This window comes from Chelmon rostratus, chromosome 1 (genome assembly GCF_017976325.1).
Source record: "Chelmon rostratus isolate fCheRos1 chromosome 1, fCheRos1.pri, whole genome shotgun sequence".
Taxonomy (NCBI): Eukaryota; Metazoa; Chordata; class Actinopteri; order Chaetodontiformes; family Chaetodontidae; genus Chelmon; species Chelmon rostratus.
The window spans coordinates 15,453,726-15,478,082 of NC_055658.1; the positions used below are offsets into that span (position 1 = coordinate 15,453,726).

At 41.1% G+C, this 24,357-nt stretch overlaps 1 protein-coding gene across 1 annotated transcript in view; it reads right to left on the reverse strand.

Moving 5' to 3' along the window:
• Nucleotides 1-24,357, reverse strand: part of sbf2 (SET binding factor 2) — a 95,495-nt gene that overhangs the window by 35,576 nt on the left and 35,562 nt on the right. The window contains exons 4-17 of the mRNA XM_041943164.1: nucleotides 21,838-21,978; nucleotides 21,210-21,320; nucleotides 19,270-19,375; nucleotides 14,540-14,672; nucleotides 13,822-13,930; nucleotides 13,346-13,459; nucleotides 12,839-12,916; nucleotides 12,434-12,547; nucleotides 11,450-11,578; nucleotides 11,097-11,195; nucleotides 10,729-10,933; nucleotides 10,386-10,495; nucleotides 9,528-9,677; nucleotides 2,574-2,642 (exon numbers count right to left, since the gene is read on the reverse strand). Of these exons, the coding sequence (XP_041799098.1) occupies nucleotides 2,574-2,642; nucleotides 9,528-9,677; nucleotides 10,386-10,495; nucleotides 10,729-10,933; nucleotides 11,097-11,195; nucleotides 11,450-11,578; nucleotides 12,434-12,547; nucleotides 12,839-12,916; nucleotides 13,346-13,459; nucleotides 13,822-13,930; nucleotides 14,540-14,672; nucleotides 19,270-19,375; nucleotides 21,210-21,320; nucleotides 21,838-21,978 (1,668 nt within the window). The remainder of the gene's footprint in view (nucleotides 1-2,573; nucleotides 2,643-9,527; nucleotides 9,678-10,385; nucleotides 10,496-10,728; nucleotides 10,934-11,096; nucleotides 11,196-11,449; nucleotides 11,579-12,433; nucleotides 12,548-12,838; nucleotides 12,917-13,345; nucleotides 13,460-13,821; nucleotides 13,931-14,539; nucleotides 14,673-19,269; nucleotides 19,376-21,209; nucleotides 21,321-21,837; nucleotides 21,979-24,357) is intronic.

Genomic DNA, 24,357 nt, shown 5'->3' on the forward strand with positions numbered 1-24,357 from the left:
TACCCCATGTTTGGCATGCAACAGCAGTAAAAAAACAAAAACATGGATTTCTCATGAAGCTTGCACAAGAAGTGCAAAATATACACTATTGACTAACAGCTGCAGGAGATGCTTTAGCACTGCCACCTCTGAATAAAACTGTCAGAAAATAATTTATCGCTAAATTAAATTATATTGAGAAGTGTTGTCGAGCATGAAAATGTGAAATCAAAGAGCAAACAGCTCCTCTGCTCCTGCTAATAACTCTGGTTCAAGATTAATGCCAGTCAGCCATTAATTGGGTCAGTGCTAGAAACTCAGTTTTGAGTGGGTCAATGATTTCATTCACAATAAAAACAACCATCCAACTTAAAGAACAGTTTCCAGGTGGTTTTTACAAGTAGCAAAGCCTTTCTCACACAATGGGAACAACGACACTGAACGATCATACTTAACTGCAGCGGTGCTCAACAGTGCATGTGCATGCAGCACCATAAACAGTCAGACACAGTACAAAACAGACAGAGAGGATGGGTGCTAACAATATCTTACAGCGTCCTGGGATGCTCTCACATTCTTCTCAGTGACTTTCACAGTTTCGTCTGCTCAATCAATGGCTGAGAGACCATGCTGACAGCGTTTCAGAAGTTGTTATGTAAGTTTCCTGTTAGGATAGACATGGTGGAGGGTGGTGAAGGGCTTCTGAAAGGTGAGATGTCACATTTTGGATATTCAGAAAGGCTTTTGAAACAACTGCCTGCTGTCAAAACTCATTATGCTACAGTATGTGTGCTGCAGTGCAGTACATACTGTTCTTTGCTAAATAAAGGCATCCCATTCATGTTACCAAACTTCTAAAGCTGCATTTGATAATCACATTAGCAAAAAAAAAAAAAGAAGAAGGGGTATGTTGGATCATTTGGGAGGTATCAGGACCATGTAGGCCTCTCAATCCACAGCCATGATGACAGCTGCTGGGATGCTCTGTTACCAAGCTTTGTTTTTCTCACATTTTCACTGCATGATCCTCACGCCACTAAACCAGAGATTACAGAATCATTTTGGCAGATTCTCGCCTGACCTCACTTCACTCTTCACCCAATGGGTGAGGCAGAGCTCAAGCTTGTCACTAGTTCCAATCATCTGTAAATAACAAGGAAAAATCTGTTGCATTCTCAAATTATTTTTCCTTCAAATTAGTCATCAGTGCCAGACAAGAAATCATCCATAATCTTAAGAGTAAAATAGCTGCAGACCGCCCCATTGTGTAATAATTGGGACTAGTTAAAGGATAATCTTCTGACATAGAGATTGTTTTGTTGTGGTATGTTCTTGTTACATGGCTTACAAAGCATGCACTAAGCTAAGAAAAACTGACAATTTTGATTTATTTTCAATACTGGTGGCCCTGAAGAGGAACAAGAAAAACAAGACATAAGACTTATCCAAGGGAGTTACATCAGCCTGTGGCATGTGAACTGGATGAGTCATGTGGTGGCAGAGAACAGGCCAGGTCCCAGTCCAGCCCATCGGGTATGGCACTGATACCCAACAAAAAGCCAATGCGGACAGTTGTGTCTGTCCCCATAGCAACGAGAGCCAGCTGTGGGGACATAGTTATGGAGAATAATGCAGCTACCCTGTGTTGATAATGTGGTTTGGAAACCAAAGGCCATGGCCCCTCCTCTATGTTTTGCTATGGAGGTTTTAACATGCTGATCTGTGCATGTACATGATCAGTGATCAGCAAAGGTCAAAGGTTGAGAAAGCCGTCCTTCCTCTGGCTATTCCCGGCCCACAACCTTCTCTACAGTGCAGTGTTAATTAGAGCCTGACAAGAGTCCAGTACTGGAACATTAACAATTATAAGAGCCCTTCAGTGGACAAATTACGTAATGGAGAAACTGTTCTTAAATTACATTAAACACATCTTTCGTGTCCTTGTACTGAGATGGCTTGTTATATTTTGCCCAAAATGTACCCCGATCCTTAAGTATCTACAATAAGCTAATACTGGCTGACATATCAGCACTATCTAATTTCTATCAATCTAGATTTAGTGTCATCGCAATGTACAACACTTCACTGAAGACCAGACATACTGTTAACACTACAAAGGCTGTCCACTGTCCACAGACCTCACTATGGACAGTTTTCATTGTTCACACAAAATATCAGGGGGGAACTGTTTAAGGTGTTCACTGCAGAGGTAGCTGCTTCAATTTAAGAAGAAGATCAAAAAAGTCACTGGTGCATGTTGACAGATATTCAGAGTAATTAGGACAAAAAAAAATGTCAATTTGTCAATGATTTGAGCAGCTAAAAAAAAATCCATTAATCTAAAATTTATTAGAGGGTCAACAGCAGTTTAAGCAGCTCAAATTCCAGTATGTACATGTAAGGCTAGAAACCACTGGTGAGAAAAGAGAAATATTTATTTATATATCTGTGTTTTTTGTTTGAAATGATCGTTTAGACGCCACATGGAGACTGTGCACTTGACTGAGCGGCGGTTTGTATGCATAATGAAAAAAAAGAAACAGTAGCATTAAGCTGAGCTCACACACATCCTTCTTTGTCATTCATTTCCTTACCCTGTAAAAGGCTGTAGACAGGGGCAGCAGTGCAGCAGCTACCGTGTACTCCTCTGAGCTGGAGCAGTCCTGTGGGCCAAACAACAGGGGAGAAGTGAGAGCAGGGCAGAGCACGGCAGGAGACATGTCACACAGCTCTGTGAACACCTTTTTTCACTGAACCACAGGTTTCCAACAGAGAGGTCACACAGACCAGGGCCAAAGGGGAAACGTGGCTGAAGACATTTCCAAAGAAGAACCATTTTGTTACTGTAATACTATCTCTATTCTGAAATGTTTTGTGTAATGCTAAGATTTAAGGTAAAACTCTGTGTCTTTCTGCTCATGACTGATGCACAGCTGTACATTAGCAATGCAGAGATGTGATCTGGGGAGAACCCCGGGGGGCAAAGAATCTATTCTCAGAAAAACGTAACTTCCTGTTACATAAAGACAGCCTGTCCTGTTGAATGTCAGGGCAATGCTAAAAAAAAATGCTCTGCCAAAAGAACTCTGCGAGTGGGACATATGTTTTCAATAGCCTTATATAATCCCTGCCTTGACACAATAGTCAGAGCGTTCCAGTCTTCAATTTATTGGTAATTTTATGTTTTACATTCTTGAACTAGATTGCCACACAAGTCTCAATGAAGAAAATCACAAGGCGCTGCACAAAGTCCAGTCGTTTTGGCCATAAAATGCTGCGTCCATTTATCAAGAAGCCACGACGAGCCAGAAACAAATTAAATTCTCTTATTTATTCTCATTTTTATTTGTTTAATTCTCTTTGTTTTTTTTAAATCAGGAGAACAGTTGAAAACATTCCCTCTTTGACATTTACACACCATGTCAAGTGTCTTTGTATTTCAGATTGCTTCAGGTCAAACGGGCAGCACTTACTGGTGCTTTTAAGAGAACAGCATTAAGACCAATAGTACATTAAGAGGCTTTGGGCAGGGGACTTAGGGGCCGTAACAAAACTTTTCTTGCAGAGATCACAGACAATGATGAGAACAGGGGAATAAGAGAAAAAGACCAGAGCTGGACTCAATAGTACTTAATTCACAGGAAATTGGTGCTTATCTCTGGTAAGCTGTGTTGTGGCCTATTTGTTGAGCTCTGTCAATGAGAATGGCCAGAGGAGACTTGATTTAAGACCATGTACAATCAACAGCACTGGTTCTGACCTGGTGCCGTACCCCATAACCATCAGTGGGACCTCATACAGAGAAAATGTGTAAATGATGCGCTTCATTTCTTTCCAAATCTCTCTTTGTATGTCATGTGAAAATGCAAACACGCACAAACAGAAATTATAAGTTTGTGACCGAGTTTGTCAAAAACTATGCAATATACTATCAGACAGGGAGAAGAATGCTGCACTTTCTGATAGTGGTCTGTAATGGGGGGCCTCTGTTACCACCATTCCTTAAAGAAAAAAAACACACACACACGCACACATGCGCGCACACGCACACATGCGCGCACACACACACATGCGCACACACACACACATACACATACACACACACACACACACACAAGAATGTACAGAGGGGAGAAAATGTAAAACACAAGTTCCACTGCTAAACATGAAAGCCTGACCCCCCGTCGACTGAGCAACATAGTTTCTGTTTTATTTTTCTTGTCGCGAGTGTTTTTCTTTGCAGTTATTTGGGCTGCGGTAAAATGTTCCAGCATGGAGCGGCACCAAAGCATTGTTTACCGGCATCCTTAACAATGCCACAGGTCACAGGAGTTCATGGACCCCAGTCAAAATAGAACAACAAGTGGAAACGCACAGGCAAGTGTGAATAATTAACAAAACAGCAATATTCAAACAAAAAGAGTGAAGCCCAACGAGACACGTCATTAGTTCTTTGGAACAGAAACTTTAGATGACGGGGATTTTCAGTGCTGAAAAGGTTGCAGTCATTCTGCAGATGAAAAAAGAGTCAGGGTCTGTCCAGAGGCTGCTTCAACACGTCATATCTCATATAAAGTAGACATTATCAGGTTTACTTAAGCCACACTTATTATCTCCAACAAACCTTCACCTTAATCTCCTGCATGCAGACAGACAGGCTAAGTGACAGCTCAAAATATTTGGAGGTCAACTAACAGAGCCAACAGATAAGAAGCGAAATCTACAGGAGGTCTGACATAAGACTGATTGAAAAGTGAAAGCTGAGGAGTAGCAGCATCACATGAGGAACTTGACAAAGCTAGGGGTATCGTAATTAGGGTTTAATCATTGTCCAGAACTGAACAGATCCACACGGTGCAGGGTGGGCAAAATATGTTAGCCTACAGCCGACAGTATCTGGTATTTCAAGAATGGAGGAATGAGAGGGTGTTGTGTAGCCCTGCGCTTCTGTTTGCGAGGACACCCTGCCGTCTTCCTTTCCTCCTATTATTTACTGTATGTGTCACCATTTCCCTCCTCCACCAAAACTACAAGTGATGACTATGATGACTAACGGTGCTATTCTGTCTCAGACACATATACAGCGAGCAAAAAACAAGAATAGTGAGCATGTGATGGGGACGCTGGAGGATGTGGACAAACAGCAGCTTCCTGTGTGTTCCAGAGAAGTTGGCGCTTTCCAGGAAAGATGTGAGATTAACTGAGAATCATGGAATACTTTTTTGAGAACTTTATGCCTACTGAGAAAGAAGACATTTTTAACTAGCAGGCGTTTACTGTTAATTGTGGCTTGAATCATTAATATGACGTGGAGAGGATCACATAATTGATGTCTGTGCTGTCCAGATGAGCAAGAAACAGAGACTGCACAGCAACAGTATGGAATCTGATTAACACAGACGTCTACCTGGTCGTACTGGTGGACATGCTGCAGAAGCAGTTATCTGAACATGGGAATGATACCCAGTGCAGATTCCCAGTGACCATGTTATGAGAGGCAGTCCATCAAGAACACTAAGGCAGACAGGGGCCATGTTCTCACAGCAAGAGACTAATTTATTATCTAAATAATGTAAAAATGTAATGAAGTCATCAATTCACTGTTAAAGGAGATGTTCAAAGTGATTAAAGACTCAGTTGGTAGGCACTCCAGCTCATCAGCTCATAGTTCAGCAGTGCCCTGTACTTTCCAACATCTGCGTGTAACGTGTGTTCTTGCACTGTTCCACATCAGACGGTCAAGTTCAGGATCATGCGGAACTCATGGACTCTGTGCCGTTTTGGCCGCTTCCCATGGACCTCCCGCCCTAATCCCCTCTCACAGTAAACTGCCATTCAGTCTGTGTTTTTGAGCACCATCGTGAGGCCCTGGGCCATGAGAGAGCAGAGCACAGAGGACTCATAATCCCATCTGACAGGAAATGGTTGGGATGCCAGGATACATCCACAGCAGGATTCATTCCCCCACATGGCTTGCGCAACGTTTACCTCTAAAAGCTGGAGCACTGACCAATGCACAGACAAGCACACAAACAAATAAACATGCAATTAACTCAAATACCTTAACGAGGGTCGTTACTGGGCGTGATTCATGGCAGAGAAACAGCACAGATAAGGATTGCAACAGATGTTTAAACAGGAAAAATGCATCACTGTAACCTTTTCCGGCCATCAACTCAGTCCAGAGGATGTATAAACATTTTTTATGTATTACAACAAAAATGTAAATTAAGAAAAAGTACTGACAAGGCACAGTCCACCTGATTCTAATGTCCTAACCTTTGAATAAATGTGCATTTTTGTATTACATGTCACTTCATGCGGCTGTGCTCCCCGAGAACCTTTCAAAGAAAAACACTGATTGCAACCAGGCGACAGAACTGTCGCTCTAACCTGAACAGTAAATGTAATTGGCCTCGTGATGATGACATTACATATCAATGTGTCACATCAACAAGTATGCAAGAAATCCTAATGAGGCAATATGCTGTCATTGTACAAAGAGTAAGCAACATTTTTTACAGCACAAGTCACTGTGGCTTTGTTAGGCACGGCAGGATCACACGCACACACTTGGGGCTTTTACGTGGCTGGGTGTTGAAAGAAAGGGCAGTGTGCAGAATATGAAAGTAATTAGTGGCCCACCATTTTACTATTTATAATCCTTTCACAGCTCATCTGAGACAAATCCCCCACAACCGAGATGAGACCAAGAAATGAAAGCCAGGAACAAACGCCTGGCTTTGCATCTTGAAGTAAGAAATGACAAACAATGCACAGTAAAATCTAAAAAAACAAACAAACAAACAAGAAGCCATAAGAGAAAGACTGACTATATCTTATCTCATGTTGCGGTTAAGAAAATCTTTTCCATGTGTGAAATTATTACATTTTCATCACATGTGGCTGTGGATCATTGGCTTTTCAGCAACATGTTAGGGGAAATCAAGGTCATAAAATAAGTAAAATCAATCTTTAAAACTCACCTAAATATACATTTAATACTATATGATGGTGATAACAGAGAGATTTTAGTTCATATTAGGTTAAAAGTCAGGTAAGACAGATTTCTCTCTCATGTGCATGACATGTCATCTTTTTGGGAATCTGTACTTGACAAAATAAAAACTACAGAATTATGACAAGAATCATATCTTTAATATTAATCTTCCTGAAGGAAATGCTTGCATTGTTCATCATTTTAGTGTCTCTTTTTCACATATTTGGAACAATTTTTAAGGGTGCAATTTGGAAGAAAAGGCCATGTGTCAAATTCATACTCCAAACAAATAGGGGGCAGCATATCACCCAACTGCTAACTGTAGCTGCTGTTAACTTGTTAGCTGTGCAGGTAGCAGGCTTTTAGCTGACTTTTCCCAGACTGGGAGCTCGGAGCACTGGGGAGGGGGCGTGGTGGTGTTTACACTAATAACACAGGAGTTGGCGGGCAGGACACAATGGCGAATGCTGGTGGGGGGCAGTTTCAGAATGGGAACAAGAACCAGCAAGCTGGCAATTTAACCGGGCTCAGTAACCAGGACTGACCGCAAACAGTGCTAGATGGTTAGCATGCTAACTTCAGTAGATATTTCTGCAACACAATACAAAGACGTGTTGAACATAACTGTAAAACTGTTACTTCTTTACATCCTGTTGATAATTTCAGTTAATTTTCTAACGTTTTAAACTAAAATGCTTGCATATTGCTCCTTTATGTATCACTCATCTGTTCTAACAAAAGCTCAACACAAACAAAGATGCACTGACTGTCTGGCTCTCAGCTGTGTCACAATAATGGGACATCAAAACAGGACGCAGCTTTGCAGCGATTTAGAGTTAAGGCAAAAGAGATGGAGCCATTTACATCTTTCCACTTTGTGGCTTTTTAACAAACGCACGTCACTGACAAACAACTGTTGAAGCAGCATAGAGTTTCTTCCGTGCTCCTGGATACGAAGGGAGACATTATGCAGCATAGAAGGCATGATACAAGGTTTTCTTTCTTTTCTTTTTTCCACATGCGTGCAAAGGCATAAATAACTAAATTAGCAAATCGGTAGCCTTCTCATGAAGACATTATACTGGCTAAAGTAATCAATGCTGGGCTTGGCTTCATTTTGTCCCGCTGCATAATTGTGGAGCAAGTGACACGTCGACTGACCTTGCATGTCCCTGGCTCAGGCAGATGGTGGGATTAATTGGCTTTCTATCATTTGTGGGGGGAAAAGAATGACTGGAATCTAAAGTCACTCTATAAAAGCTGCACTCTGTGAGGACTGCTTAAAATTATTAAAATCCCTGTAAAGGGCTGATTCAAGGTAGTAAAACATGAGGAACTACCAATAAAGACCCAACTGCTCTAGAAGCCTCACTGACTCTTTATGAGCTGCACAAAAACACATTACTTACTCACTTTGACAAGTAGCCGAGGCACGAGGGCACCAGGGAGAGACAAACATGCTATCTGATAAACAATGAGCAGCACCACTGAGATTCAGAGTTACAACATGTTGCCAGACTGTTGTAAACAAAGACAAACTTCAGAGTAAAGAAAAAAGACATTGAGGAGGACGGACAGGCTTGCTAAATCTGAACCAAATCAGAAAATATGCCATTTGCTATACAGCGCAACAACATTTACATATTCAATCAGGATATGTGCTCCTAGTCCCTCACCTTTGGCATCAGTTTTAGATACTGCTTTTGTTCAAAATCTAAAAATGTCGGCAAATTCCCTGATATTTAGTTTGAGATTAATTAAATCAACTCTTAAGATCAGCTTTGATCAGACTTGTTGAGCAGGCCTATGAGAAAGACATCTGCTGAGCTTTACTGTGGTCTGCTGGCTTAGACCGTGAAAGTCGAAGTCCTGTTTGGAGCAGAATAACAAAAAAAAATGTTTAAAAATATATACAAACTTTTAAAATAGCTTCTTAAGCAGTGGATCAAAATAATTAAACCCATTTTATTCAACAGTAAAACCACAGATACAATTTTGTTGACGACCTACAATATAATAGAGTTACTGATGTATGATGCAATTTCACTTACTGTTGCAGAATGTATAGGCTCAGTAACGGATTGTAACTTAGACAGTTTTCTGCCAAAGTTTTTCTTTCACAGTGATTTTTGATCAAAATTTTGAAAACCATTCAGTTGAGTGGAATTCTTTGTTTGTTCATTTATTTCATTTTAGACCAGAAATGACCCTCACATCATCAAATTGATTGTTTTGTCCGAAACCCAAAGCTAGCAAATCTAAAATAATATAAAAGCTGGAAGCAGTGAATGTTTAGTAATTCTGTTTAATAGATGACTTGAACAATCAGCTAATTTTCAAAGTTATTGTCACTGTATTTTTGATCAACTAATAGATGAGTTGACACTGTATCAAGATATTTACATTACAAGAAAAAAAACATCTGTACTTTTTAAACTGCAAGAAGCCCTTCGTGGCTGCATGAAGAACTACTGCACATGTTCCACATCAGTTTATTGCATGGATGCAGTAGAAAGGGAATTCTCTGACACTTGTTAACGTGACTCACCTGGAGGGCACAGTTCATCATACGGATGATGTAGTCAAACTGTTGGTGGTCTAATATGGCGCGGTTCTGCTGAACGTGAAGACTCAGCTCCTCAGTCAGACACTGGCGGGCTGCTTTTCCTTTCAGTGCACGCAGCGCAGCCGGCAGGGTCTGTCAAGACAAAGGTGGATGAAAAAACTGATCGATCTGACAAGAGAGGTTGATTAGAGATGCCTGACAACTGTGTGTTCAAAAAATGGGCAACTTTGCTTCTGCAGATTTTCAGGCTTTTTAAGACTGCAGACCCTTGGTTCATGAAATGTGGAAAAAAGAGTAGTAATTTCATTTTGTGACCCGCTCACTGCTTGCAGCAACACTATGTACAAGCACAGTACCACCACCTACTCCAACCTGCCGTACGGTTAGTGTTCACACTGACCATTTGGCAGCAAAGGATTTACAGGCTCATGGGGGTTCAGAGGATGCAAGCTAAGGCATTCTTACATTTGCAAGCTTGGATTATATAACTCCTATATGAAGCCAGTGGGATACATAAAGCAACTGGCAACCATCCCATTTGAAACACATTGGATTATACTAGGCAGAACATTCACCTATGACCTCACATAGTACATGGGGCCACAACGAAGGAAAATCTGAGCAGACATCTTTGTGCAGTGTGGATGCTGGTATCAACATGGATTCAGATAGTGTTTGATTACAGCCCATCTATTTCTGTGTCTGAGTATCTGTGTGGCAGCTGGGAAACATTAGCATGATGAAAATGAGCGATCTATAACGGCAAACGGCAGGTGCCTCCAGTTAATGAGCTTGTTTAAAGGTTGATTCTCTCCCCTGACGAAAGACATTGTGCATCACCTTTTCGGTCTCCAGGGTCTTGTTGTCAAAGATAAAAGAAATGCAGCTCCGCACCACCTCCAGCCTGCGAGCGCTGTTAAACACAGAGCCACTCTTACCCATAATGGACACTGGAACACAGAAAGACAGAATAGGAGAGGAATCACTGCAGGTTAAAACTACAGCTGCTGCAAACATAAGAGCATTTTCACATGTTAAAGATGTATTTTGCAGAGTTATACTAAATCTGACACAGTGGGAAAGATATAATATAAACAAACCTCTGCAGGTATATGAAGACTTCATCATCTCAGCAGCATTATTGTACATTACAGTTTAAAGGCAGTTCAAAAGTTGGCCTTACCAACGGGTGGTCCAGCAGGTACAACACACTTCCTCTCAGGTCGTGTAGATGGAGGTGTGTTGCTGTGTTTTGCCACACCCTCCTGTACCATCTTCTCCACCTTTTCTTCATCCAGCGGGGGGAAGGGTACCTGGTGCACTCGCAGGTGGGATCCCTCTGATGGCCGAGGCACTTTCTGGAATGCCATGTGGGGGTTTGGGTTCTCCTTCGGAATGCACGGCGGGGAACCGCATGTGTTAATAAGATACACAGCTGTATATACTGTATCATAGATATACACATGTGGAGAATGCTAGAATTAGGGCATCTGTGATACACTGTTGTTCAAGAGAGGAGATGTAGCCATGGTTATCTATATGAAGTCTTACATTTCTATATAGCTGCTCAGAGAGTTCCCTGATGTGCTTCTGCAGCTTGGCAGGGCTGACCTCTTCATCCTTGAAGATGTCAATGTCTAAGGCCACCAGCTACAAAACACACAATGAACAAAAAAACACAACAAAACAGCATCTTAGCTATTAATCAGGTGGATCATCTAGTTGAAAACATTGTGATGAACAGGGATCCTGCAGCACAGTCACTCATTACTCATAGTGAGCTTATCCAACAGATCAAGTATCATCATTTCAGTGTAAAAAAAAAATGTGTATGAACTCCACTTAAAGCTATTAAGTGAAGGGTAATGCAGTTCAACTTTAAGTGGGGCATCATGGTACTGTACCTCATCAAAGAGATCGCAGGCTCGGTAAGGCGGACCTCTCTCTGAGACAAAGCCAGCGAAGGCCATGCCATCCAAAACCTTGGTCAGAAAATCATTCTCAATGAGGCCCCGCTGGCCCAGGAAGGCAGTCTGGAGAATGTCAGAATTAGAGCAGTTATGACCCCACACAGATGCGAGCAATGTAATCTTGTTCATATGGACATACTGTGGGATGAAAAACAAGCATAGTGATCACAGCCATTTTTAGAATGAGACTACAAAAGCTTCAAAAAGTTATCTCTGCAAGGGGGGTCTGAGACCAGCATCTTTTAATGCTGAAATCATGGATAAGTTCTTCAGCATGTACAAAAAGGGGAATAAATCTAGTTATAAATGGCTACATGCAAATGAATTTAATTCACTTTACGCATAATTATTTGTGCTTGTGGGGAATAGAGATAAAACACTGTTCACTCAGGCCTTCCCCACTCAGCGATTCCAGGCGAATAAGCAGAGCGTTTGTTTATAATGTGATCCATGTGGGGTACTTTGAGAATGATGTGCTGAGGGGTTACCACGGCGACACCACAGACACGAACAAACAAAATCCCCGGCACAAAACAAAAATGTAAACCTAATATGTTTCATATGGCTCATTGCCGGGCTTTGCCCAAGGTTACGGGATTGTGTCCGGAACTTGCGTAAACAAAAGGATAGCATCACGGAAGAGTCATGGAGCCTCTACAACACATTTAAAACAACATGCATACTCACACAAGCACACACTCTACGCAGTCCTGACAGGTTTATCTGTCCGGTCTTTACATGTAATTCCACCCTCACTGCTGGACTCAAGCTAAAAACATTCTTGGCACATTAAAAGAACAACGTGTTTGCTGAGGAGCAATTGCTAAAGGAGTTTAATCTAAGGTCACATAATGGAAAATAAGGTCTTTGCAAAATTTTAATTTCACCACTGGGAATTCCAGTATGTTGTTATCTTACCTTGTGAAAGTGAATTACAGGTTCAGAATGGATGCGGATGAGCTGCAAGCAAGACCTGTAGCCCTGGAAGAGTTGTGCAAAAAGCCTGAGAAAGACGGCCCTCACCTCCTTGTCCTAAAAAAACAAAAAAAAACCACACACACACTTATCTAACAACTATGTGACTAATGCAGTCTGATAAATTAATTGTGCAACTCATATGCTATTTGTCCTCAGGGTAAAGTGTTACCGTCAGTTAGTGCCCTCACTCCACCGCTAACCTTTTAGCGATAAGAGACTTTGTCTGCTGAGGGCAATCATATCCTCCTCACGTGGGAGGAGGAGGAGGACATCACTCCTTACAATGAGACATGAGCCTGAGAGTCATGAATGAGTGCAGGGCATGTGATAGTGAGGCTGACTTACCAACAACTTGAGGTTGGAGGGTGCAGTGCGAGGCGGAGGGAACGCGTTGTCTGCTATCTCCAGATCAGGGTGCAAAACCTGTGAAGAATACATTTATCTCCAGGTGATTTATCGTTTCTTTATCCAGCAGATGCTCTTATCTGCAGCAACTTTCAATAAGTGCAACAGCACTTATGAGGAATGCATGATGGGCAACCAGATAATATAGCAAACCATGAAAAAGTATTACATGATTTAATTAAGAAAATAAAGTAACAACATCAATTTCACCAGCAGTCACTGAGCAATTTTGAGCACAACAATCCAAGAGTTACTTACTAAGCACCTTACAGTATGTGTCTGTGTGAAAGATGGACCAACAGACATGTATACCGATGCTAAAACAGTGCTGTGATTTGTCAAGTTGGTATTTCATTTTCCATACTTACTTCAAATGTCATCATATTGCCATTACTCAAATAATCCATTTGCACCTATGTCTGCGTGTGCATGTATGTTTGTGCTTACCAGGGACAGGGCTGTCTGCGTTTGGTGTAACACAGGTTCAGGGAGCAGGGACAAGTGGATACACTCAGGAATCTTTATTGTTCCTCCATCCAGGTCAGCAATAATAACATCCAACTGGTGAACACACATAAAACACTGACAGGTCAGGTTGATTGCAGCTGGAGGGAGTATTGTGAAAAATAGGATGCAGGGTTGATGCAGTTCAGCTGAAACCAGCTATATAAACATCTTACTTAATCTTCATGTGTAAAAACGGGCTTGTTAAATTAAAACTCTCCTGTTCAGTGGAAAGAACAAGTCCTAAGCTGTCACAATGCATCATCACTTTTAGGACATCAAAATAAACTCAAAAAGATTCCAATATTTGTTCATGATTCACTGGTGTCTGAAAGCATTCAATGATCTGTAATCTTTAAGCTGTGCATGCAAGTACTCTAGGAGAGACTGCTGGATGTCTGTGACACATCTGCACTCACCAGATCCTGGATTTCACTCTGAAACATGGAGTGCACTCCAATGATGAAGGGAGTGGGCGAGCTCAACACCTCCAGCAGCCGCGAAGGCAGAATAGGGATGTATGGGTAACTGAACACACAAGAGGACATAAACCGTGACTACACATAGTATGTGCAATAAGACTAGAAAGACCGATCAGAAAGAATTACATAGTGAGTGGGCATGAGTGGCCTTATTAAATGGTATAATTATTATTATCACTATTATTATTGATAATAATAATAATGTTTGCTCGTGATGCCACTGCACAGCAGTTAAAACAAGAGACACTTTGGTCAAATACTTAGATATTGGGAATTCCTGGTGTTTTGGAGGTAAATGCAGTCATATTGTGGTTGGAGTCATTTCTAAAAATCTTACAAAAGGCAGAAAAACTACTTCTCCTAAAACTCCCTCTAAAGTTAGTTTCACACCCCAACCCTAACCCGGGAACCAAGGTAATCACTATATAAGTGATAGGCACTTCTTGGATGAGTGCATTCTGAAAGTGAGTGGAAAAGTTTGAAGTTACTAAATATACAAGTTTAAACAAGGCCAACATTTCATGATCTTATCCAAAAGAGACACCTGTTTCTAGAACTGAATACAATGACGAACAAAGTTAATCATCAGTCGAATCACAAGCCACGGCGGTCACACGAGAATCTGTCCCGCCGCTGGGGTCAAACACATGCTTACCTGTATTTAAGGGGAAACATGAGGGCTTCCAGAGCGCGACAGGCCTCTCCAAGCCTCTGGTAACTGGTGGAGTGGAACAAAACCTTGTGTTCTGTCAGAACCGCACAAAACAGGCTTAGAACATTTTGGATTCCTGGAACGAGAAAACAACAGAGAACGAAACGAATGAGGTATTTGTTGGAATGTGACTGCCACATTGTTCCAGATCATTCATCAAACGTTCGTGGCTATTTGTTGACACAGATTAGCACACACAATATTCATTTGGGAGTTCTGTGCATATCCATAACAGCTTCAAAACTGATTACTGCAATTCAAGACATACAATATTCTGTACAATTTTGGCAGTGTTTTACAGACCAACCAGACAAATCTTAATGTAGAAGGTGGATGGATGGGATAGGATGGGATGGCTGAATGGATGTACTGCAGTAGTAATCTCACTGTAAAGATGCTGAAGATTCTGCAGAGTTGATTCAAATCTGTTTTGCATTGTTAAACTGAGCACAATGTTTGAGACTGCTTCCTATGCAGCACCAAAAAGCCTGGGTTTTGTCAGTTCTGTGGTGAAGAAGACGCCTAAAATTACAGTGGCAGATCTCACTTCATATCAGAAGAGAACATCACTTCGTCTAGACAGGCTACTGCAGCCTCATACGTTTACTGGATAAACTGCCTGTGTAAATTATGCTGCCACAGTGTGTCTTTGGTAGGTGAGCATTGTGCTGCCTTTGTGTGTTCCACAGCATGAAGCAAATACAACCCTGATTCCAGCTGGGACGCTGTGGAAAACATCAATAAAACAGAATGTGATAATTTGCCAATCCTTTCTGACATAAACTCAATCAAAAACAGAAAAAGACAATATATTCAATGTTTTACCTCATCAACTTCATAGATTTTTGTAAATAAACACTTATTCTGAATTTGATGCCAGCGACACGTCTCAATACAAAAGTTGACTATATGTATTTATATTTTATACAAAGAACTATTAAAAAAATGTATATTGCCACAAAGAACTATAAAATATATTGCCAGAAAAAATACACTATCAAAAATTGCATCCAATATTCACAGTTTTAAAATAAATTGCACATGGTGGGTACAGATAACTAAGTACAGTATTTACACTATTGCACAGTAATAAATATATAAGTAGAATACCACTATATATGCATAGGTGGAGTACTTAAAGACAGTGAAAAAGTAATATTGCACAAGGTAATTAGTGTATGATAAATCACACATTAGTACAAAAACAGTCTGAATATGGACCTGGTGATAAATGAAGCAACGCTGTAATAATATCAGGTAGAACTACTACACATAAACTGCAAGCTGTCCACTGCCTTTTTAAGACATGCCGTAATCAAACACTGAGTACATAGCTATAGCGAAACTCATCTCTCAAAAAAACAAACAAAAGGAAACGACACACTCTCATACAGTATAAATAATATTTCAAATACCAATGCGACAATCAGGAAGAATTCTAAGTTTACAGTTCCTGTTATTGTTTTCTATCAAGCCACTGACAGACCAATTCATCACACATTGGAGTGATAAAGAGAGAGGAACACTGGCAGACATACAGTATATCCGTGCCACTGGGGGCGCTGGGTCTGGATGTTTGGCTGCCTGAGTGGAGCACTTCAGTGATAAACAGGAAACTCAACACGAGCCTCAACAAAATCTGATTTTTGTCAAACCAAATGGCTCGATTTGTTTCAGCGTTTTAAGACACGGTGGGTCCAAATGCTGTGAATGAAATGTTATGTTATGAAATGCTGGCAGCACCTTTTGCTATTAAGGGTGCACCTCCGGTTTCATACTCACACCTCAGCTTCAGGTGTTTACTTATCTTTTGGAAACAACACATTTCCGAGCCCTAAATAAGAAGTGACAGCAACATCCCCGGACAACAGAAGAGACAAAGGCAACAAACAACAAACAACAGCGCTGTTGACGAGCGGTTTTATCTCGCCCCAGGGGGATATACTTCCTGTGCAGAGTGACATGTTTAACACACATTCCTCTCTGGTGACTGGGATGACCTGTGCACACAGAACGATGTGCCGACCTGCCTGTACAGCTTCCAGCCAATCCGCATGTGGACATGAGGATGACCTAATAAGTGGAAACGATGCACTTCTCTCTGCTTACGTGTAGCTGATCAGCTGACTTGTGATATTTACCTTCCTGTCAGCATCCAGAGAAGTCTGTTTTAAGGGCGGAAGAATGATTAACTAGGCCAACGTTTAACAGTTACCCACTTTCACTCTGTATGCTATGATGGCTTAATTCTCAATCAGAGATTCCTGCATACATTTGTCCTGCTGCACAATCCAAAACAAACAGTTAATCAAAGCGGGATTATGGGCAAAGCCAATTCTTACAACTATCTGCTACTTGTTGCTACAACAACAGGAGGGCTGAAAACGGAGAGATAATTGCACACTTTGTTCATTTATGATCAGAGGGCCGACTGAGCGATTAAATACAGTACCTATGGTCCTACATCAACACTCTGCAGAATGTAGTAAGCATAATGGATGGAAAGAATACAACCACTGTTAGGAACAGTTCAGCATTTTAGGAAATACGATTACATGAAGAATTACATGAAAAGAGTGATACCAATGTCATGTCTGCACACTCAATATAAGGCTTACTGCCAAGAAGCAGTTAGTGTTAATTTAAACACAAGATACTTGTGCTCAAAAAGAGGATTCATTCTCAGTGAAGAATCTTGGACCCCTAATCTGCCTCTATACCTGCCAAAGAGCAGTGATTCCTAACACGTCTCTGGGGGTCATCAGGTGGAAACCTCCCTTCAACAGTGTTTCGCCTACTTAGTCCCACTACACCTCCAGGAGGCTAGGCGGTGAACTCCGGCGTCCCAGAGTCACCCCCCCTAGTGCCAGTTCACACTGCTCCTACACAATCCAAACAGCACTGCCACGTTCAACTGACCCAGAGATACTCCAGGTAGTGGCCAGTACCGATGCTACCATTTAGCTAATGCTAATGCTAACTGCTAAGAAGAACAGAAGAAGACAATACAGTTCCGATGCTACCATTTAGCTAATGTTAAGTGCTAACTGCTACCTGCTAAGAGGAACAGAAGAAGACAATAAAGCTAAATTCACCTATACTGTTAAAGTTAACTGCTAGATGCCACTGCTACAATGCTACCACAGGCATAGATGCCACATGTAACTGCCGATTGCCACACCAACTGCACTGTAGCTTAGCTTGTGAACTGCTCACCTGGTTCTGTCCAAAATAAAAAAAGCACATGTTATATCTTGTTTCTTTAAGCTGTATACACGTATAAAAATGACAAGTCATCGTTTTAGGGCTAGCGGCTTCCTCCTGCATCTAGTTACATGCTAAGCTAACCATCTACTGTAGCCGTGTATTTAGCACAAGGACATGAGAAATTTCCTCATCTAACTCTTGAAAACTGTCATGTTACACACAGCGCAAGAACATTTTATACTGCTAACATTACTTTAACAATCATATGATTTAAACAATGATACACCTTTGCAGCTCAGAGTAATTGTGGCCCTGTGGCTGCTTCAAGGACAAACAACACTGCTGTTGTAATATGCTGTACTGATTAATGGAAACAGGCTTATGAAGGCTGACGGGCCATGGCTGCGGTTCATATCAAGATGGTTTTGTTTTGTGTATGTGACTTCCACATAACCCTGATGACATTTGTATCGGCATGTACCCCCCATGTGCATGCTCACTACTTTGTCCAAACAAACAGAGAACGGTGTGAATACACTCAGGAAATAAAATCCACTCTGTGTTGAAGCACATTCTTCTAATCGAATGAGGATAAATGAGGGGCCAACTTTCCATTACAAATCAAATTTCAGGTGAATATTTAGTTTCACTCTCAGTTCTCACAGATGTACGCCTAGACTTCAGCAAAAAGAGAACTAAGGCTGATTCTTCTCGAGTGACTTGAAAGTCTAAAAATTTAATGTACAATAGGTGATAGGTACACTCCTTAAACACAGCTGAACTACTCCATGTATGAGTCATGGTTAATCAGGAATGTTGTTCTTAACAAAGCACGTATTACCTGTGCATGTCATTTACAGTTTGAACTGTAAACAAAGTGAGCAAACATGGCGACACGAAACCAACAAACCGCATCAAATCTTCATCATGTGCTTGTTCCAGCCCAGAATTACGGAAACACTGATGGGACAAAGTAAAAACCACCATAATCTTGCCTTAGAAACATTTAGTGTAGAGTTAATCCAAGCTCCAGATTGTTAAAGTCGTACGGTGCTGTAGTTTACCACCACGTGATTAGCAAAGTAGAACCGAGCCTCTAAAAAGCTGATAAGGATCAGGACTGAATGAATGTAAAATATGTCACACACATTAAGCTGCTTTATTACAGCAAATAAGACGAATGATGAATAATGCCAGTATTATGATTAAGACAAATGTTTGAGTGCCCGTTGTCACATTGTAATGACCAACAATCCACCAATGTCTTAAAACCTAAATGGCAAACGTTGCAAACGTGACTACCTGCAGCAGGGAGGTGGTTCATCGGCTAAACAAATTCTACGGCAGGATGTTAGTAACAAATAAATGACATGACACAGAGTCACTAACAAGTCACGGCCTGACTCATTAAGTCTCTTCCCGTCTCAGGATTACTAATTAGTAGTTATGAAAGAGCCTGGACCCACCCAGCTGCTGGAAGAGCAGAGCAACACTTTTGCATGTGACAGGCAATGTGTCGTTCAGAGGCGTCTGGATGAGCTGCCTGTCTCCTGCTCCCAGGCTAAACAGCTTCTGAAAAGAAAATGAAAAGCAGCAAAGGTCAGAAAAACAGTCGTGGAACATTTCTACGGCCATCATGTCTACAGGGCCAAGCAGTGATGCGACTGACCATGAAGATTTATTATAGCAGAGTGTAGTACGGCTGTATCAAATAAAGGTGGCACACGCTGCTCAGTGCAGGGCTATTTGAATGAGTCTGCTTGGCGTATAGGGAAAAAAAAACTCAATAACATGTTTACCAAAATATAACTGGTACAGCTGCAGCAATATCACAGATCTTTTAAAAAGGATCCTTGCATTAAAAATAGAAATAAACATATTTTCATAGCGTGTACATGCTGCTGAAATGTACATTTAGTCAAGTGTCACTGGCGATGCAACAGTTGCACTTTGGATATCAAAGTCTTGGACAGGTTTGTGATTGAGATTATTGGGTAGTTGAACATGAAAAGCGGTTGGTAGAGACTTTTTAAGATGTAGAAAATAAGAGTTCTTCGGTCAAATGACAAATCAAAGTTAGTGCCGGGTCTAAATTCCCACAATTCTTGACATACTTGTATGTTTGACTGGGTGCTGTTTTGACAAATGAGTCTGTTCCACTGCTAAGGTTCAGCCTAAAGGCAGACTCGAGGACTCGGGCTGTGAAGTGGCGACTTGCTGGGGAACTGGCCAAATTCTTTCCTCTTACAGCACATTAGCCATCCTTTAAAACAAAATGTGATTTTGGATTTGGATTCTGGATCTGATGAGGATTTCTCCCCAGTTGCAGTGGTAAATGTAAAGTATTTTTCCAATATGACTGAGCCATTTTGGCTACGATTTCTTTTCTTTTTTAAAAGGTGTAAGTCATCTATTGCCTGAATCACTGCGTTTACAGCCTCACCTTCTAACTTCTGGCCATCAAACTGCAGCAAGCAAAACACAAAGTAATGATCGTAATGCACTGACATTTTAAATATATATTCCCCTTAACTGTTATAAATACAGTTTAAGAGCTCAGCTGTCTTCTGCACTCGTCTAGGCTTAGGTATTTTGCTTAGCGTAATACAATGGGAAAAAAAGAAGACGATTATGAATAAGAAAATTACTGCCTGTGGCTGAACAACAATCTCTGGCACCATCCAAGCACGACATTCCTGATTGGCTGCATAGCTAACATAAATCATTTTATTAGCTGCACTACTGACCCTCAGCCACCAACTGCACAAACAATCACTGCCTCACAGTCAGAAAAATGGATTGACATGAACCTTTTCTAGCACCTTGTCTGGTCTTGATCTGTGAAGAACAGGCCAGCAGCAGAACAGCCAGATGTCTTGTAGGACTTTTACATTGCCATACAAGTCAAACCACGCAGCGTTGATTTGCGTTTGCATCACCGGTTTAAACGCAGCAACTTGTTCAAATATGTGATCATAATTGGAGTTATACATTTGGAGTGCGACCGACAGCCTCCAAAGGGGTTGCAGCGACATCAGATGGGCTTAGCCAGCATTCAGATATGATTCAGGAACATGTTTTTAAAGCAATAAGTTGTAGATGCAAAGCAAATTCATAACAACAGTCAACAACAACAGAAAATTCATTATGATAAGTTGCTGGCTACCAACAATTGCTGCACAGTGCAACAGTAAACTGTCCTGAAGACTGCTCTGCTTTTAAATAGCGCGTCGTCAGTTAAAGACACACCTTCAGGCAGGTAGCCGTGTTGTCACTGAGATGGAAATCCCTGACACGCTGATGTGTCGAGTCAAACTGGGTCAAGCCAAGCAAGCACAAGTGTATGGAAAAGGGCTGTTGTAGACTGTGGCACTTTTGGTGTGCTTTGCCTCAGATAAAGACTTACCTGCGATCCACCAGCAACAGGAACCTGGAATGTAAAGAGGTTGGCCACCAGACCCTCTAAAGGAAAACTCAGGCTATCAATGTACACTGTGTAGACTAGACCCAAGCACCCCTGGAACGACAAAATGTAAAATACAACTGAGACATTACATATGGACACATACAGATGATAGCTACTCTATATAGTCATCAGTGCTGCGGCTCGGGATCAAACGGGTGACCCTTCAGATCCCGAATATCTGGGCTGTAAAACAAAAATGATTGTGCTTTAGTGATATTTACAGAAGGTAATGTTTGACAGTTTATTGTAATAGAAAGTACACACATGTAGGACCAGAAGACCCTATGTACATCAAGGCTGGTCGTGAGTCTGCAAAACCTGTGATTAACTCAGTCTGGAATGAAAAGATCAGAGGTGCTTACACTTCTATGTCCCATTTACTTTACTGAAGTGCTAGCTTATGCTTAAGCAAACTTGGGCCTATTTTGTAGACAGCACAAAGTAGATTAGTGTCATCTCAGAGCTGCAAGATGAAAGCACTGATTTGACAAAAATTCAGAGTATTCCATCTGAACAAGACTGAAAAACATTTTTTTAATCAAGATTTAATCATATGGTGTCTTATTACCCGGAATATTTCGGGATAATCCAGCCTGGACACGAGGATGAGACTTTTTGGTGCAAACACTTGAGCTGGTTGGATCAGGCCATCCTCCTCTGCCTCCTCATCTTCATCTCCATCTCCATCAGCCTCAATACTCTTTGATCCCTGAAGCATTAAAAAAAGAAACTATTTCAGTTGAAGAGTTCAACACAGTGCCATGGACTACAGATCTTGAACTGTACTGTCGAGCATGCCAGGACCACTGAGCTCCGAGTTTAGCTGTGAACACATGGTGTCCCTCACACTCATTACATTGTCCAGAACATATGTGGCATGTTCTACACATCACATGTGCTACTTGTGCATTGCCCAGGGAAAATTAACTGCTGTACCCCAACATAAAGAATATTCACTGGTCATGTATGAATGGATGGAAACCCAACTTCTAACGCTCCATTTTTATCATTTTCACTTTCACGCAGGGGTGTGTCATAAAAAGTCTTGAAAGAAGAAGTTCTGCTAAAAAACAAAAATAACCACGTCAAAACTCTTGCATCAGACAAAGTCACAGCTTCAGCCCCCAAAAATCTTAAAAATCCTCCTGTCTCCAAAGAGGAGATACACATTTATGAATGTTTGGACTATTAATTATCTCCTTTCCCAGTCTGTCCCCATTCAACAGAACTGCACATCCCAATGGAGCCATTGAATGAACACAACAGACTTTCTAAAATTATGATGGTTAATAAAAGATCTCGCCTACAAAGAGACAAAATCATATAAGTGGATTTCCTCAGAGAAGAGTTTAGAAGATTGATGTTGCTGCCCTCCCAGAGTCACATACAGCAAATGCAAAACATCAGCGACATTTGTGACAGTACAAAAGATATTAACAACTGCACAATCTTTAGTAATTACTATGTTGAGCAAGATATATCATTTACACTAAGTCAAACTTCACTAATGAAAAAATATTCTTTATTGCAGAGCACAAGATGTATGAACCCACTTCAGAACGTGTTAAATATTGCACACTTGAGCCACGTTTCCACCGCAGGAACGTTCCCCAAGGACCAGGAACCTTTGGAGGAACTTAGGGCTAAATTAAGTTCTGGGGACATTATTCTGAGGACCAAAAAGTCCCTGCTCGGTCGGTGGTACTTTCCAAAAGTACAGAAACTTTGGTGGTGCAGCACTGATTATTTTTGATTGTTCGAGTACTCACAGCATTTTATTGCAGCCGCAAACCAGTTTGTTTTTTGTTCATCCTGCTTTGACACATCATATGTTAAGGAAAGTTACAGAAGAAAGCATACGACAGATGGACCAACAACAAACAATAGCATCATAGCTGTATAGTCGCTTTCGTATATCAGTGGTCTTTAGATTGGGGTGGAAATGCAGACAATGGGCTGAAGGAACCTTTTAGTTCCTTGTAGTTCTTGGGACTAAAAGCTCTGGATGCTTTGGGTGAAATCACAGCTATACAGTATGTGCACTTAACAAAGAAAAAACCCAAAAGTTTCCAAATTTTGTGGTGTATTGGTACTCTTAGGCTTGTAAATGTGGGTAATAATATTACCAGAAACAAAGAATGACCTGGAAACAACTGTCCTGTTAAAGTGAACTGAACTCATATCAAATGTACACTATAAAGTCATTTTTGCTGTGATCAAATAGCATGAAAAAACTGTTGTTCAAGCAGCGATCTCAGTCTGGTTCTAACTGTCTCGATTGTGAATCACAAGCCCTATCAGGACACTGATACACCGACCTCATTCCTAACTAAAGCCCTTATCACAATCTGGTATATTTCTCCAGGCAGTGAAAACATGCCACAAGTGCTTCAGAACCTCAGGACGAAGGAGTATGGGATCAAAATATCCCATTCAGATGAGCGTCGCATTTCACCGTTATTCTTAGGATTTGGTTCAATTATTAGACAAAACACATTCCTCTGCCGCCTGTCTGGACTCTCGCAGGAATCCTACTGACTAGATAAGGGTTTCAGTTTAGAGAGTAAAGACTATTAAAACACCCTCACGTTTCAAGAAGATCTTCAGTGCCATACACTGAATCCAGGAATGTGTGTTTATTTTGCAGGAACATGATGTCTGGTCGGGGCCAAATATAGCCTAAATCTAATAAATGATTGACAAAAAAGGGATGGCGGTGTTGTGTTTGGGGAGTCTATCAAATTAGATGTTTACAGGTTCAATTTTCACAATACAGTGTGCAATATACACAAAGCATCCGCATGTGTTAGTCAAGCGTCTTTTGGGCATACACACACACACATATCTCAATTACTGTAAGCTATTTTAGACCAGAGTAGGATTAAAGTGCTAAAAAGTTGAAAATAAGAAGTCCATAGGATAGCACAGTCATCTATGGCTACAATGTGTTACAGCCACAGATGACAAACAAAACATATTTTTTACTATTCTATTCTGTTTCTGGTGTGGCATGCCGGACTGAAAGCAGAAGTTCATGGCCCTTTTTTATATTACTGTAATTTTTACATCTTGCTTAAAAATAAACAGT